At 39.6% G+C, this 18,109-nt stretch overlaps 1 protein-coding gene across 1 annotated transcript in view; it reads left to right on the top strand.

Annotated features, from left to right (window-relative positions):
- lrpprc (leucine-rich pentatricopeptide repeat containing) overlaps positions 1-18,109 on the top strand; it is a 74,542-nt gene that overhangs the window by 51,775 nt on the left and 4,658 nt on the right. The window contains exons 27-34 of the mRNA XM_038300181.1: positions 40-130; positions 551-693; positions 2,741-2,867; positions 4,068-4,194; positions 9,715-9,803; positions 9,891-10,095; positions 12,984-13,111; positions 13,191-13,306. Coding sequence (XP_038156109.1) covers positions 40-130; positions 551-693; positions 2,741-2,867; positions 4,068-4,194; positions 9,715-9,803; positions 9,891-10,095; positions 12,984-13,111; positions 13,191-13,306 — 1,026 coding nt within the window. The remainder of the gene's footprint in view (positions 1-39; positions 131-550; positions 694-2,740; positions 2,868-4,067; positions 4,195-9,714; positions 9,804-9,890; positions 10,096-12,983; positions 13,112-13,190; positions 13,307-18,109) is intronic.

Consider the following 18,109-nt stretch of genomic DNA (forward strand, 5'->3'; position numbering starts at 1 on the left):
TAGAAAAAGTTTGAAGTTTTGAACTTGTTGCTTTTTTAGATGGAGGCCCTGGAGCAGATGGTGGAAATGACAACCAAGCTGTTTGAGTGCGACAGAGATGAGATGTACAGTTACATGTTGAGGCTTTGCAGTGAGTCTCTGTCCTTCATTTGACCGTTTGACCTCCCATATCTGCCCTGTTCTGTCTGCAGCCGGCAAGTGTGCGACTGAGTGGGATCAGTCAAGACGTGGTGTGATTGCTGCAGCCCCGAGTGGAGCTGATAACAATTGTGATTGGAGTGTTAAAGCTGATTGTCATTGTCCCATTGCCCCCACTTCTCTCCACACACACATCGTAGTTAGTGCGTTTGATAAATTACAGCGTAGTCGAGGGTGAGTCAGTTGATCAGATTAGAGCTCTGATTGCCTTCTCCCAGCATGAAGCGCTTTGTCACAAATTGCCCTCAGAGAAAAGAATGAGAGGCGAGCTGAGAGTTGGGCCGCACAGGTCTGTATGCCAGGCCCGGAAAAATGAATAAAACCTTTCTTATTTGTTTCTGGCTATTTTCAGAGGAAACCAATGACTGGCAGAAGGCAGAAGCCATATGGACAAAGATGCAGGAGGAGAACGTGATTCCTAGAGAGAGGACCCTGCGTTTGCTAGCAGACATACTGAAGAGTAACGACCAGGAGGTGCCCTTTGAGGTGCCTGAGGTAAAACACCAGGTTTATATGTTTCTAAAAATGGGGCATCAGGTTTGGTTGATAAATTAATTTGGATGATTTTGTAGTGTAAGACATATATAAAAGGCACATATAAAAGCAAAACTAAAGACAAACGGGGGATTGCTGAAGGTTTTCTGCCACTTTCCATCCATCATTTTGACTGCATGTTCATGCTGAGGTTTGTTAGTTTTGATCGTCCATCCATCCATTAAAGCCTTTCCATCTACCCCTCAGTTTGTCCATTCATCAATATGTTAATTGTTTGACCGTCTGCCCATACGTCCATCTCTGTTTCTGATCATCTACTCCTCCCATTTGTCCATCCATCTCTGGTACTCTATTAAGTAGGGGTGTGCAAAATAATCGTCATGATGATGCATCGTGATTCTAATTTTCGTGATCTACTGCATCGATTCTTGACGGCAAGTATCGATTATTAATTTAAAAAAATTAATAAATAAAAATTGCATGAATGGTTGGCGAACATCAGCCAAAACCAAGTGTAATACAACTTCCAGTCCAGTAGATGTCACTGCGGATGTGTTGACGCACGCTGCCTTGTGTCACAAGCATTTCCGGCCGTGGGATACTGCGCTGAGTAATTCAAAAACAAAACATGGAGGAGCAAATATTGCAATGCATCGCAATAATTCATGTATCGTTATACATCGTGATAGAATCGCATCGTGGCCTGTGAATCGTGATTCGAATCGAGTCGTGACGTCTTTGGCAATACCCACCCCTACTATTAAGTCATCTCTGCTTAAAGTCCTGACCAATTTTAGAGACATTGGCTGCGTGTCCTGATGGCAGGTTCCACTCTGCAGTTTCTCTCTAACTGAAACACTTGACAACATAAACTCTCCTCACTCCCTGAAATAAGAGTTTCATTCTGTAAATATTTGGTTAAATAATGTCAAATATATAAAACATCCAAACTAGCCTGTTAAAAAAGATAGCTTATATTTATTCTGTAGTATTTGTAAATATTGGCTTGACGTCACCATTATGTATGTTAAATATGGTTGAATTTATTCCCGAGTAACACGATGGTGCTGGAAGGCACACAACTAAATATAAATCAGCCAAAATATGAAAAATGGTTGCATTAAGGGGGATTTAAAATTTTAAATATTCTGTATTTTTCAATATTTGACACTACATGATGATTACCACCAGATAAAACAGAAACTTGATAATATTTTCAAACTATTACTACAAGTTATTTTTCCTTTTTTAAATGTAGCCAACTGAATAGATTATTCAGAGAGGAAGTTGGCCCTGTCCTCTAATTGTTGAAGCAAACATCCTGCCAAAAAACCTCCAACTCTTATCAGCTGCTCTCCAAACTGCCCCCCACTTTGCTCCACTTTAAGCCTCTGTTCATTACATGCAGAGCAAACAGGATTGAAGCTCTGATCTGATGTGTAGTCAATCAGACTAGCTGGCTGGTGAGAGGAATTACAGCCCAATCTGTCTGTAAATCTGTAATGCCTGACTAATTTAGCCTGCAGCTAAATGCCACCATATGGCTGCAGCTTGATGCTCAGCTGGACCCAAATTAAGAGAGAATCTGAATTTAATTTGGAGTTTAAAGAAGCTGGACTGCTGCTTTGAAATGCTCCTCCTTAGAACCTTTGGTTCACTCGCTGCTGCAGCACGATGCGTGATGAGACGGGAAGCGATTGCTGTTGCCTGAAGCGATGAACTTTGTGACCCTCGGGGCTCTTCGTGTTGACACTTCCCGCTCCGACACACAAACTCTTCAAAGCGCATTCACTTCTCTTCGCCCCCCCAGGGATCCAAACCTAATTTGCCCCCAGCCAGCACAGCTTAACCCCCTCCCCTCATAGCAGCACGGGTGAGCGAGCATCACAGGGTCCGACTCGGGCCGGGCCGGCACTGCCGTGCAGCTATGTACACACATGCAGACAGCAGCTCATTGCCGGCTGAAGGCGTCTTCTGGATGGTCGTTGCTGTGTTTTGATGGAAGCGTCAGCCCCTGTTTTAGTTTTTATTCTTGTTTGGTTTGCAGACATGGTACGAACAAGCCGCTCCGGCCTCCCAGCAGGTCAGGACACCACCAGCCCCTCCTTCAGCTGAAAGGGGTGCTGATGTCCAGGCCCGTCTGCTGGCCCTCTGTAAGAAGAGTAAAGCCAAAGGTAAGCTGCAGGAGGTCAAACTGTTGTTTTCTAATATGACCCAGAAACACCACTGAACACAAAGGCAGCTGACATGTGACATAAAAATGAAGAAAATAATGAATTTCTTTGTTTTATTACTTTTTTCCCAAAACTTCCACTCTCCTCTTCTCTAGAATTTCCTCTTACAAGCATGGATTTATGTTTGTACTGTTAAATCAAACATTTTGGACAAATGTGGGGAGAAGCCCTCTGGAAAGCCAGTTTTCTGCATTATTATTTGCTGTTCCTCTACATTATTCTCAGTTCGTCTTATCTTCTTTGAGCAGCGTGTTGCAGCTCTATCAGCTGAATAGAGGCACTTTTTTGTAGCATCATAAATACTCTATAATGCATCCAATAGCAACACCAATCCAGCCGCCTTTCATTTACCTCTTTTCTATGTTTAGTAAATAACTGGAGCAATTTCATTTAAAACACCGTTACAAAGTTGCTTATAGGGAAGTGGAACAAACTTGATTATCATACCTTTTTGGTAATTTGTTTTTCTGTTCTTATAAAGAGCTCTTTTCCCTTGTACTCAGTCCTCTGATACTCACAGGTGGAACTATTTTCCCTTTTTTTAGCCGTGTATCTGCTCTATTTAAAAAAAAAGCTAACGTTGAACTTCATCCCTGGTGTTAAACATGATCGTGGCAGCATCATGCTGAGGGGTTTCTCCAGTCTGGAATATGAATCTAGTTAGGCTTGTTTAGAAGATAGATGGAAAGAGTTGGAAAAAATTAAACTGCAAAAAATATATTTCCGTCCAAAGATGCAAAAAGCTGGTGAACACACCCATAAGACATGTAGCTGTAACCGCAGCTTAAGGTGAGTGTTGACTCACTGAGGCTGATTACAAGTGCATTCCACACTCTCAGATTTTTAATTGTTGAAACTAAATTAAAACCTATTTAATTTTGCTTCAATTGCGATTATGAGCAACTTTGTCAGCCTATAGTAAGTTATGTCCTTTTAATGTGGAAAACGATGGAAAACTTGGTCAAACTTCTGTATGTCAAAAAACTATCCTGTGAATCTCTAAAACTGTGTATGACATTTGAAATAAAACCTGAATGTTATTGACTTTTTATTCAGAAGAATCTCAAAAAATGTTTTAACCCGAACAGAATCTCCCTTATTTTAATGACTCTTTCCTGTTTTTGTTTTGTTTTTTAACAGAAGCACTGGGCTTACTGAAGGAGGTGGACAGAAAGGGCGTGGCACTCACCCCTCTTCCTTATGACCATGTAATCCGGGCTCTGTTGGCGCAGGGATTCATTGAGGACGCCATGATGGTCAAGGAGATGTAGGTGTCTCTACTCGCACTGTAGGAAAAGTCAGGTGCAAATAAAACAGGTTAAAGGGTCAAATGGGGATGGTAAAGCTTTGAAAAAGACAAAATTTTCTGATTTGCAGTATTTGCAGAGGCAATAGTCTGCAAAGCTGCTTTTACTGGTTGGATTCTACATCTTAGACCTCGTCTTCAAATTTTTTCTGTCAAAATAAAGTCCGGTAAAGTAGGCTCAGATGGAGAAAAATCAGATTTTTTTTTTCTTTTTTTTTTACATTTTTTTCATTCTTTTTTCAGCCTTTTGATAAATACAACAAAATTAAGAACCAAAAACTATATAGATTAAACAGTAAAATCATTCACACTCTTAACAGTTTTAGATTTTTTTTTTTGTATCTTATATTCAAAGTAAAGTTACATTCTGAAGTGGGCAAACCAGATTCCTCCCTTAAACCTGATTAAAAAAGCAAGCTAAAGATTAGGGTTATGGCACAGAGGCCTTCCAGGCTTAAGGACTTGAAGCTTGACTTCTAACTTCAGCCTCCCTTTGCTTTTTTTTTATTGCCTTATGACAGCTGCATCTCACACCTTCTATCACAAATAAACCTCCTGCTTGAACAAACATTATTTTAAATCTAATTTTTTTTAACGCTTTAATACATTTAGGAACCAAATATATAAAGGATATTGAGGTTCTTTGTTTTGTTCAGTGTCTGGATTTGTTGTGACATCTCGTACTAATGCTATGAAAACAGATCACGAAAAACAAACATGGTTAGTTTTCATACAGTAGGTGATTAACTATAGGATGATGCCTTCTTCAGGTCCTCTGTCAGGGCCTTTTACCTATAGACATGTCAGATGAGTGTTGGGCTTGATATTCCTGGGCACGTAATTTTTTTAAAACGTGTTTGGGAAATATCTGTCCTCCTTGAAGGACAGATGGCTCATCTCTGTATTTTTGGCGCTGAAGCAGAATAACACCAAACTGAACTTGCAGCTTGTTTATTCCTCTGCTCCTTTCCCTCTCATCCTCTACCTGCGGTTGCTGAGGACACATGACGTTTTGACCGCTGCTCCTCAACAGATTAAACACGGATTGTGTGTTAACACACTTTGGTTGCTGGATATGAACAATGGTTCTCTCTAAGCCCGAGGTATACATACACAATCCCATGTCCAGATTATTTTTGGTTTTCCGAGAAGCCCCGTTCTGAAACGTCAATCTTCCTCCAATTAGTAATGTATCATGTGTTGTCCTGTTACCAGAAGCTCTATCCCAGCTTTGAGCCCCAAGACAAATGGACAGACACACACAGAGGTATTAACAGATCCGAGCTTAAAGCAGAGCGGATCTCCTGGTCGGGCGTTTTGGGTAATCTCCAGCATTTCCTTTATCTCCTTTTCTCCCTTTCTTTTTTTACTTTCTCCAGAAGAAAACAGAGAAGCACAGAGATAATCACGTAATGACACACAGGGAGAAAAGAGCTGCAGTGGCTAAATTGGTACAGAAAGGAAAAACATGTAAAAACATCCATTACACTATCAGCCTCTTCCCTGCTCTGTTTTCTTCAGCGCTCGGTTTCTTTTATTACAAATATAATCATATCAATTTTAGAGCCACATTTCTACGAGTGCGAGGCAACATGAGTGATAACCCATCTCCAGCCTCTGCTTGAATTGGTTTATGGCTTCCCCGCCTGGATAAAAGCATAGTTTATCCAAGCTCTTAATGAGAAGTGAAATGAGCTGAGAGGAAAGGGAAGGAAAGATGGAAATGTGTAAGAAAGGGACGGAAGATAAAAAGGAGGGGGCTAAATAGGAAAAGAGGGCTAGATTTAATCATGGGTGCGGATAATGAAGGCGCTATAGGCATTAATTCAGATTGTGAGTGTGTGTTTTAGGTAATCTGGACAGAATTGAGCAATGGGGTGCTTATGGTGAGATTAAGGGATGAAGCAAGAGATGAATTCATTGGCTAAAAGGCAATGCCCCTAGAAGGAGAAGGTGAGAGTGTTGTAGTGTGTGTTGGAGGGTAAGAGGGTGAACGGCCGACACCCTCCAGAGATTTTTTTCCCACTTGATAAGAATAATTCTGCCCCCTCTCCCGTCCACTTCGCACGGGCCTCCCTACTCATCAGGCGGTGACCCTGTTACCGCTCCAATCTTCGGCTTGACCCCGCCGCAGCAGCTGCCGGGTGCCGTTTGGCCTGGTGTCACCGTGGCGATAAGGATTGGGAGCCTGATGCTCAATTGAGCGCAAGGATTAATCTGGTTGCAAGGCTGTAATGATAACTAAAAAAAAGCAGGAGGCAAGTTTGATTGAGGTTTGAGTGGCCAACAAAAAGGAAAGAAAGGGAGGATGCCTGAAAGAGACCTCAGATAGAAACACATTTCAGTTTTTCTTTTTTGTGCTTATCCAAAATTTATTTTTTTTCTGTTTTTTTTTTTATGTGAAAGCAACACATGGTGCATCATAGAGAAGCAGATGTGTAGACAGAATCTTCAGGGAATCCCCTGGTTTAGATGGTGTTTATGCAATTCCAACACATGAAATGCTTTCATTTAAATTCCCTTACTATGATTCTGGCCCTTTTTCCAGGCTTCACTCTAGTTTCAGGCTTCTAACAGCTCTTAGACAATTCATCCCCTTATTTCCTATCTACTCAGATTGCTTCTATGTCCTTATTAAAGGAAATTCATTCCCAAAAAGGTTCCAATAGACGTGATTTTTACAGTTTTTAGGTAAAAATAAAAAAACACTTTTGAGAATTACAGATCTCTGCAGCTCCTCCAGAGTTACCCAAAGCCTCTACTCCTTTTCGGATTTATTCTCTCCTTATCCCGTATCTCCCTTAAATGCATAGGCATATCTTGGTGAGATTTGCAGCTGTGCTGAACTTCTACCTCTCTCGCACTATAGATTGAACAGAGCTCTGTGAGATCATCAAAGCTTGCTTGTTGCTGCTTGTTCTCTAACAAACCTCTGAAATATGGATTAGCATAGAGATTACATTAAACAGCTCGACTCTACTAATTTGGTGACTTCTGAATGAAGTAGTTTGCTCTGAATTTTATTCAGGGGTATCAGAGTGAAGGTGGATGTATAGAAATGTACACAGGCTTTCAAATGTAAAAAAAATAAAAAATAACAATTCTATATGTATTGAGGTCCATAAATACCAGGAGACGTGACTTAAGGATCTTACCATATATAGTGACTTCAATCAAGTCCTTGATGTCTGTATTATATTCGGGTCACAGCATGAGAGGTTCAGACCTGCTACCAATCGGCTTTGTCCCTATTGTCTTGTGTCTTTGAGATCATTGTTTTATCCCCTCTTTTTGTGCAATCCTTTGCTTTTCTAAATGTGATACTGCACGGTTCTAAAGCCTAAGACAACACGTATGTAGTTCACTCATCACAGATTATACAGATTTGGCCCTAATGGTACACTCCACTATCAGCTTTAGGAGCTTGAAATAATGGACTGTCTTGTAGAATCAGTTATATGTGGATGATCTAATGTCAAGAAGAAAAAAAAGAAAACATTTTTTTTTTTCATTTTCATAAAACCAAATGACCCTTTGTTGGATTACATGATTCAGAGATGAAAACCTCTGGCCCCTCCAGGGACCTCAGACACGCAACATGTGCAGAAACCCATCGCAAAAATGTCTTTGTTTCATTTTTACCTTCCCTGTAAAGATTATCTCATAGAGAAATTGTGTGTTTTCCTTAAGCCCAAACACGCAGAGGAAAATTACTACATTACGATTTGCTAAATTAAATACCTGGAAAAAAGAATGGCATATTGATGCAAGAATTGTCAGCAAGTAATCCAAACACAAAACATTTCAGCATGACGAATTGTTCCCTCCCAAAAAGATCCAATCCACGCTTAATAAATAACTGCTTTTCCTTTCTTAGAGCATTTATCACAGTTATCTTCATCCAAGATGAAGATAAGAGGTTAAGGCGTTTGGGCAAACCAATACTATCTGTTATTGTAGCTTAATTACACACAAATGTTTTATGTAACCTTTAAGTACATTTGAGTGCAGGGTAAAAAAGATAATGTTTCAGGTGTTAATTTTCACATGGTTGCAGCTTAAATGGAGAAGCATCATTCCTCCCTTGACATTCTCTTCTATCTTAACTCACCTGCATGTTTTCTGTAGCTTATAGGTCTGGGAACTTTGTATCAGGCAAACAGCTCCTGTCAGACCCAAATCCCCTTTGTTGTTTAGGTAATTTTCAGTGTTCATGATAAACTGTGGGGTTAGAAAACTGAATAAAAAAAGAAGTTCATGCATCTTAGTTTTTTAATCAATCAATAAATCAGTAAAATGATTTTAAAAAAATCAGATTGATGCAAACTATACTCCACAAACTCCTATAACTAATAATATCTCACTTATTACCTTGTTTTCATGCCCTTTTTGTTGCTGGAAGTGTGGGGGCAGGCTTAAAAGAAAGTGTACACATATTTCCAGAAACAACAAGATCTTAGCTTTCAAATGAGACACATCACAAACATCAGGCATGTATAATATATTACTGGCCAATGGCTCTTTGGTATGCAGTTTGTTCGTGCCCAATCTATGAAAAGATGGGAACTAAGAGGTTTCTATGCAGTAATCTTGACTTGCCGCTCTGTTGTTCAGGTCTCTAGAATGAACTCAAAGATGTTATGACCTATTGTGCTTCCTCTGTGTACTGGCAAGTTAAACTTGAATTTAATTTTACCACTGGATAAATATACCTAAATAAAGTTCTGCCCTATTATATATAAAAAACATTTTTATGGGTTCGATTAAAAAAAAAAAAATCAACTTTTTATTTATTTAATTTTTTCCAGCTCATGAAAATAAGAAAAATAGTTTAGAATTGTTTTAACCTGTTCTACCTTTTAAATGCTCTGTACTTCCTCCTGTCTTTGCTTTTTGTATAGTTGCTTCCTGCTGTCCTCCTTTCTTTCGTCTTTATTTGTGCTACTTTATTTTTGATTTCCTCTCCTTTCTTCTATCCGATCATTTGTGTCCCTGCTATTTGTTGTTCTGTCTGTCCTTTAATGAGTTCTCCTTTCTTTCTTTCCTTCCTTTCTTCCTTGTTTATCTTGCTTAATGTCTATTCCTCCTCTCTTCGTCTCCTTATTCCTTTTCCTAATGAAGGCTGTGTTTCAATGCAAACTTTCTTTTATTTATTTCTCTTTGTCTCTTCCCTTTCTCCTTTTTTCTCTTTCCTTTCTTTTTATTTCTTTTTTTTTATCTTTTTCTTTAGCTTTCTTTCCTTTCTGCCCGTTGATTAATATGCCACAAGATCCTGGTGGTTTTTCTTTTTTTTTCTTTTATAAAGTTTAAGGACCATGAAGGCAATTTGGAAAGTTGAGTCAGAAAATGTTTTTTTCTTCATTAGAAAATGTGTAGGAATGCTGTTTTAGTGTGGAGGTTGTTCTGTGTGTAGAAATGTACTTTTTGGAGAAACAAACAATGTTAAATGAAAACAAATCTTTTTCGTCTTTTTTTTTTAAGCGCCCAGTCTCGTCTTCCCAGCTTCAAGTTGAGTGACATCGCCAGCAGTTTGCTCATCATCTCATTTAGCAAAAAAGGCCAGCCCAAAGGTAGCAGTCAGATGTGTGTATGTATGTTGGGGCCTTAGACGTTGCATAAATCCACGTGTTTACCCACCTTTTGTGGTCGTTTTTCAGAGGCACTGGAGAAGCTGAAGTCTATGCTCCAGATGGACCACGTCCCCTCCAACCTGGCCATCACCAGACTGGTTCAGGCCCTCGGTAACCAAGGCAATGTGGCAGGAATTCAGGAAGTGGAATCCCTGGTCAGGAGCCTTGGGACGAACATGAACCTTTCCAGCATGGTGTTCATCAACAACACAGCTCTTGCTCATATCACTAAGTAAGGCCAACAGGTTGAAAGCTTTCTAAACATGCTGGAATAATAGTTTCTTTTCAATAAAATAACATGGTAATAATTTAAGACTTTTTTAAAGGTTTTAACCATTTTTTTCTATAAGGATTGATGATACAGTTAGAATCTGGGTAATTAGATTCCTTGTTTGAACATAACTTATGAAAAACTGGAATTTTCTGTCCAGCCTGTTTTAGTTGCTCCTTTCCACCAACTCCCTCTCATTCTAGTCTAAGATGTGTTTAAAAGCCAGATCCGTCGCAAGAACATCACTGCTTTATATGAAATAAGACTGTAAATCCTACCTAGAATGTGCATGAGTATCCAGCCAGACATAGTGGCTCCAAAAATATGCATTTCTCTGTGTCTTTTACCTCTTGTGTCAGGTTAGATGTCTCTGACACCAGAATAAATATGACTGAGCTAGTTTGTGTGATGACACTGCAAATTGACTAGGTACCAGGACTGTAAAGGACTGAAAGATGTGTATATTGGTGGAGTAAAAACTGGTCTATTTAATCTAGTCCAAAGTCCACCGTTTCTTCTATTGTAATAAACTCAGTAAATTGAGTAGCACCAGGATGAACAAATTGGTGTGACACACTCTTGCAGTAAAAGGGAGGGTGAGAGTGAGGCGTCAAGAACAAAAAGGAAATGCAAGCATAATAGGTTTATTCATGGGCCCATCCTCCTCTGCTGGGGCTTAAACAAAAGAGAACAAAATAATATAACGTGCTGCACATCAAAGTTTTATCGTGCCACTTGCCGCATTAGCTCGCTCCCCCGGCTCCAACGGCACCCAGCTTGTAGGGACAACAGGAAGTGCAAAACAGTGCAGGGATGTTACGCCCGATTGGACACCACGGCGCTAGCCTGTCAGCTTGAACCCTGACCTCGGCGAACGGCGCTGTTGAGCGCCTCTGACACGTGCTCCGCCGCTGTATCTGAGTCAAGCTGACTGGTTAAGAGCTGCAGCGGGGAACGGGGCCTGGCGACACATTTAGAGGGGCCCCTCGCTGAATTATTCAGACGGTCCCAGTCGCAACAATAAGAGTTGATATATTCCCATGCTTCTGCACGACGCCGTGCGCACACACCGTTGGTTAAATATTCATCACGGCTGCTGGCGAGGGCAGGGAGAGCGAGCGGGCAGCTTAAAGTGGTAGCACTGAGCTCAGGTTGCCAGATTGAGTTGGATTAGATTTGTTTTGCTTTTTTACCTCGGCAAAAAAAAAAATATGTCAGGAGAATCATTAAGTCTTATCCCAGAGGGAGGCTGAAAAGGAAGCAGCAGGAAATATGATGTTAAAAATGAATTTGGTCCCAAAAAAAAAGAAATGTAGAGAATCATTCTTTTTATAAATGACTATACAGCCATGTTGAGTTTGCTGCATCCTAGAATGAAACTCTTAATTTCCCCCGTTACCCACTTTTTTTTCTTAATCTCTCCTGTGGAGTATAGCTAGGACTGAAATGGCTTCAACATATTTTTCTTTGTTACTGTTTATCATTATTATTATTAATAAAAAGGAGCAAAAAAATAAAAAAATCACAAACCCAAAGAATAGTTTAATGCATAACCGTAAGTTTGCTTTGTTCGACATATTTTTAGTTCTTAGCAAAGAAGCCATTTGGGAAACAAAGCATTTTGCATTTCTTTATAAAACATTTTTGTCTAAAAGGCAACAGGAATAATTTGACGATGTTTTCTCTGATGTGTTAAGCCTATATGGTCCAAAGTGTTCACTTACCCAAGCAGACCACTGGATTCAGGAGTTGAATTTGCCTTACTGCTGCAGCTGCATTAAAGTCCAGCAGCTAACCACACTAATGGCGTAAGAACGGGTCGCATTGTGGAGCTCAGTAAAATCCAGTGCATTGACTCTGTAGGATGGCACCTTTGCAAAGAGACCAGTTTTGAAAGCTACAGACCTCCAAGGCTGATGTGGTTTGAAGCGTAGCTTAAAAGTGTGTTGAAGTGTTTAAAAGACTGAGCAACTCTATCCAAAGATTTCAATATCAAGTCTGATGACACTCAGGGGAGCAAATACTTTTGTTACAGCAATGTTAATATATATATAGTTTGAGAAGTATGTTTAAATTCATCTCGACATTTCCTGACTGAATGTATCTTCAGCAAGAAACATTTGGGATTATGTTTTTAGTCAAGATAAGGAATAAAGTCAACCTTAATATTGATAACTAGTTAAACGTGAAACCCAGAGTTATTGAGTCACATTTATCTAGAGGTGATCATTAGGAGTCCTTTCACTGCTGCCTGCTTTCGTGGCAGGTGAGAGGTCAAAGGCGTAGGGTAAGAACCTCGTAAATGAGATTCAGCCTTAGTCTAACCTAAAATGAAGGGATTACAGGATTAACCTAATTTATGTATCAAAGCATAAGGAGAGGACCTTTATCTGTTTATCTGAAGCTGTGGAATAGTAAATCAATTAGCATGTTGTCAATGAATGTGTTTACAGGCTTAAAGGGGAGTTTTCAGTTTTACTGTGGTAAATAAAAAGGGGAAAAAATGTAATCTGCTAGGGAAGCTGTTGTCTATTGCTGGTGATTGAACCACTTATGACTCATTTGGGGTAAAAAAGATTCCTAAACTCAAGGGATTGTTAGCAGCTGGTTCTACATCTCTAGTACTTTGGATTGAGAGCCGTTTTTACAAATTAGCAGTTTTTTGTTTTTTTTTTATTTGGATTGTGCTTTATGTAGCTTATGGATAGGGTGCAGCAGACCAAACATACAAGTAAAAAAAATCTTTAACCCCTACATTGGTGCTCAATTCAGATATTGTGTGTTTAGGTTGAAAAGTTATTTTGATTGAACAAGGAGTGACTTAACCTGCTCCTTCTTTGTGTTTTCAGTGGCGATGTGGAGTCGGCCGTGGAGTTGTTTGATGGAATATACACGAGTCCAAACGGCTCCAACTCCAGCATGTCCTTTGTCTTCAGAAAGGTGCTGGAGTCTGGAAACGACAAAGCTTTGGACAAACGTAAGGATCTGCAGATAACAGAGGCAGATAGAGATGGTTTGGAATAAGACCTGAGCTGTATGTTTATGTGCTGCTGCAGTGAGTGCGATGGCAGAGCGGCTGGCCAACCACTTTGCCTGCTACAGACCGGCTTCAGATCTCTTCCTGCAGCTGCTGGATATGGACAAAGTGGAGGATGCCAAATTTATGCTGGCTGTAAGTATCATTGGGTAAAAAGAGAAAAGAAAGTCAACCTATTTGAGCTTTCAAGCTGAATGCTGGTTTTATTAACATTTTAAAGGTTTTGTTATTTATTTCCCTACTTTGAGGCTGAGCTACAGTATAAGTGCATGTTTGAGTGTGTTTTACTTGAAGACCTGTTCAGCTAGAGCCATAACTGAGATAATGCCAAAAAATGTTCGTCTGCTGCCCCTTATTTCTTGTCTTTCTTATGGTTTTAACACAGATTGTTTTTCTTCCTATAATAAATTAATATCTGTTTGTCTATATGTAAAGCAAAGATAACGAGTTGAAAACGTTTTATTGTCCCAAATAACCACAGACGTGGTAAATGATATTCCATGTGTGAAACATGTACCCAACCAGGAAGTGGATCCAATTAATCTGTATTCTTCCTGTCTGGTGTCAACCAGAGATCTACTAATTCAGGGGTTTTTTAAGGGCAGACACTGGTTATTTTAACATCAGTCAAACTGATCCCTGGTATCCGCTGCTGCTTTTTTGGGGACTGATTCATTAGGCTGATGTTTCTTTCTCTTCCTCCATTTCTATAATAAAATAACAAATGTTAGACAAGTTTCTATTTAAAGAAAATATTAATGGATAGATCACGGGGCGAGGAGCAATACATCCGCATTATGGGATATCAAGGCACAACCTCTTAGTGGCCTGAATTGGCGAAAATATATGCATTAATCAGCCGAGGAAAAAAACACTCATATCTAAGTTTTTTTTAAAGGTAGGCTCTGTATCTGCACCTTAAAGCTTTTTTCTTTCTCCGGATCTTTTACTGAAAAGATCACTCGGGACAAACTCTTTAAATAACATTTTATAACGTATATGTATTAAATAACCCTGAGACAGGAAAACAGATTTTGATAGGGATTATAATCTCAGAAAAGTTGCTTAGTTACAGGACGCAGCTGCTTACCAGCCGTGCTCACTTCATGGGAAGTGTTCACGATTTACAGTTACCGAAGCATAAGTCCAGTCTGCCACATCATCACATTTTACATCATATAGGTTTGCAGACGGGGAGACATCCATGGCTCCAGCCTTATCAAAGTATTACACTTTGCTCTTAGCTGAAGGACACCGCTCTCATTCCATTCCCATATTGCCATTAGCCACGTACAAAATGAAGATTAGAACTGTATATCCGGACAGAGAAAGTGTCTTAATTAGATTAAATACTGGGGGAAAACATCAGTTCTGACACACAACAGGCAGCTAATATTAAGGTTTAAAAACATCACACATCATCAATGATAATTATCCCAACAGTTTGCATTCTCATTTTGATGCCTTTTAAACATAATATCCAAGAGATGAAAATCAAAAATGGAAAAGAAACCAAGGAGCCATTTTAAAATGATGAATGCTCTCTTATCTCAACTCCCAGTTGATCCCATTCAGTTGTCACTGAGTTATTCATCAGGATTCACATTTAGGTGAGGAAAAGCTTATCCAATTTCTACCTACTGAGACAAGTGGGCTTAAATTGGTCCAGTGCTACTTCACTTATTCATCACAGCTCATCCATTACAGCTCAGTGACTCCTCGCTGGGCTTAGGAACATGAAAATATAGAAAGCTAAATGGATGAAAGGTGGAGAGAAGGCTGCATGAGAGATGGAGTCTTCCTAAGATTAAGACTAACATTCAGATAAAGACGCGTTATTTGCTCTCGTCCAGCCTAATGAGGAACGTTTACACCTAGTCTTTGCTTGTTGGCTAGCATCTCAGCAGCGTGCATCATGAACACTATGGGTGGATATTAAATTAATCATAAGAATAGAATAGAAAATCCCTTTATTGTCCCACAATGAGGAAATTCAGGTGTTTACAGAATCGGTCTGAAAAGAAAGTGAAGCCTTTTTGTGCTGCAGAGAATTGTTCATACCAGCTTCCTAACCACCAGTTTATATTGCCAATACCAGTTATTTTGAAATTTGGCCCTACTGATACATGCTGCTGATATTTTGTGGCTGATTCTTGATGTCCATATTGCTTTTCCTTCCTCCATTTACATTAGGGCTGGGCAATTAATTGCATTTGCTTTTTAATCACAATTTAAGAAAATGCACATTTCAAAGCGCAGAGCTGCTCAGATTTGGGTAAATTACATTTAACAAGAGTAAGCTGCTAAATTTTTCTCAGTAGCCCTTTAGGTTGCTGTAAAATGCTTTAAGTGGATTTGCTGACACAGGGAAGGGGAGCGAAAGATGCGGCTAGCATGCACATTCATGTCTCAAAGTAGAATTTATCACTTTTTCCACAGTCCTGCAACAACGGAATATGGACAGGAAAGCTTTCAAAGTCATGAAAAAAAAACTAAACCCTGTCAAAACACTTTAATGATCATGGTTAGCGCTAAGGAAAACCAAGATAAAATCACAATATTGGTTTAAAGTAGTTGCAATTTTCATTTCTGCCCTAATTTACATAATAAAATTTGTACAATACCAAATGAAACGAAACGATGAAGGGAGCAGCAGTGACCTTCATGTAGCTGGTGAATGTGTTAATGAACACGTGCACGTATCGGACGATACCCATACTAGAGAAAAAATGATAATGGTTAAAAATATCAGCCTGCCTTTGCATCGGTCAGTTTCTACTCCAGATGGTTCGACTTGATGCTGCAGCTGCCGTTAATCATGTTTTATTTAAAGAATAGAAATTAATTTTTAATAAATTTTAAATCTTTCTTTTCCCCTTTGAACATTTTTATTTTCAAAGCATCTAACAAATGCTTACAGCACAGAGCCTCTGCTGAGCCTCCAGCTAGTAGTTTACAGATGAGTTTACAAACTAAAATAAACCTTAAAAATGCTTCTAAAGCATTGCATTTCTACGACATACTTATCTCTAGCTATTCTCCTTCCTTAAACTTTACAATTCAAACATTAACAGTATTAACTCTTCTGACGTTAACATTTTAGGCAGCATTTAAGTTGATGATTAAAACATGAGTTAGACAAATCTCTCTGCTCCTAGAAAGTAGAAGCACCCAGTAAAGATGGGTGTAAAACATGTTCTCGTGCTTGTTTCTACAGTTCAATTTTGCGTTAGACCTGCAATAGGCTGGTGTGTGCCGCATTTTGTCTTCTTGCTGCCCCCTCCTTATTCTCCAAGCAGCTCTTCCTGGGTCACTGGAGGGTAGCAGCTGAATTCCTTCATCCCATCACAAGTGAAGCAGGACTGAAACTCTGAAAAGCTTTTAAGTAGGCAAGCAGCCTGTAATGACGACAAGGCTGTCAGGAGAGAAGGAGGTGAGGTCGGTGGGGAGCAGCAGGGATGGGGCCGGTCATTAAACAGAGATACGGCGACGAAGAAGGCGCTTAACGAACTCGTCTGCAGCTGCTTACGTGCCTGTATGTGCAGGACTGGGTGGTTTAGGAGGATTCCCAGGATACGCTGGGCTTTTAGGCAGCATGTGAGAGGAGTTGGGTAGGCGGCAGGGCCACTCTGTTGACCAGCTGCTGCTGAGAGAGAGAAAAAATGTGGCAAGGGAGAGGAAAAAAAATTCCAGTAGTGATGGAGGAGCGAGAGACGGAAGAAGAGTTACTTCAGATGTAGTCTTGGTCTAATTGCCCCAATTGTACTAAAGCTGTCCTGCCACTTCAGTGATTCCTTAACTTCTGCTGCTCGCTTTGATTCTATGTGCTGCTAAAAGCCTTGCAGGCCACTCGCTTTTAATTCTGTACGAAGCAAGGAGTGAAACGCGTTAGTTTACGACTGGCTTGTAATCAGACCTCACTGATGCTCAGCCAAGAGAACACAGGCACCATGCAGCAGAGTTAATGCATCTCCTCCTAAAACATGCATTATAAGAAGCTCTCTTTAGGATAAGAATGAACAAACAACTCTGGCATGTCATGTTTAATAATGTTTCTACCTTCCAACGGTAGCTGTTAGTTTGATGCATTAGAATCAGGCTTAATGTGAGCAGGAGTCACAAACTGATGTCATTCAGAAAATGTTTCCAGACACTGTTTTTATTACATTTTTATTTAAAGTAAAGGCTCAGATAAGGTTATTTCTCTTTTGTGATTCAATAACAAATCACAGCATATCATCTCAGGATATTTTAGATTAAATTAAATCAAATCGTCCAGAAAGATCAGTTTATAGTTTTTTAGTTTATGGAAACCCAGCTGATTTCATTGAGCCGTTGACTCAGCAGCAATTCCTCAGACTGCATACAGTGACAGTGGGGAGGAACAACTCCCTTTTCTTCCTACTGAAATTTAACATATCCTTATTCAATCCAGTTACAGTATCAGAGATTATGGACTGAGGTTTCTGCATGCGGACTCGGTGTGTTTATAAAACCATGTTGTGTAGAATGACTTCTATATAATAACTACAGACTTGCGTCATCTAATGTAACATCAAATTTAGCTTCTGTGTAAATCCCCTTCAATCCTGCCTTTTATTTCCATCTCTCCCCAGTTTAATACCTGTGTAATAATTACCTAAATACTATAAAGTGGTTCTTTTTATTGGAAGTCTGCTGTTGCTGCAGTGAAACCTGATTTTTTTATTTTTTTTTCTCTCTACCTTTTTGAACTTTTTACGTTTTAAAGCAGAGCAGGAGACATTCACTGGACGTGTACAATTACGCCGACTAGTAGAAAAGGTGTTAAATATAACTAAGTGATCATAATTACGCTTTCTGATGAGAAATGTGGCGTGGATGTAAATTCACAAAGAAATGAACGGTTATTATATCCGTAATTATCCTTTAACCTGAGTGTAACCCTGACTGTTGGAG

The sequence above is a fragment of the Cyprinodon tularosa genome, unplaced genomic scaffold (genome assembly GCF_016077235.1).
Source record: "Cyprinodon tularosa strain WSP-4 unplaced genomic scaffold, ASM1607723v1 ctg441, whole genome shotgun sequence".
NCBI classification, from domain to species: Eukaryota; Metazoa; Chordata; class Actinopteri; order Cyprinodontiformes; family Cyprinodontidae; genus Cyprinodon; species Cyprinodon tularosa.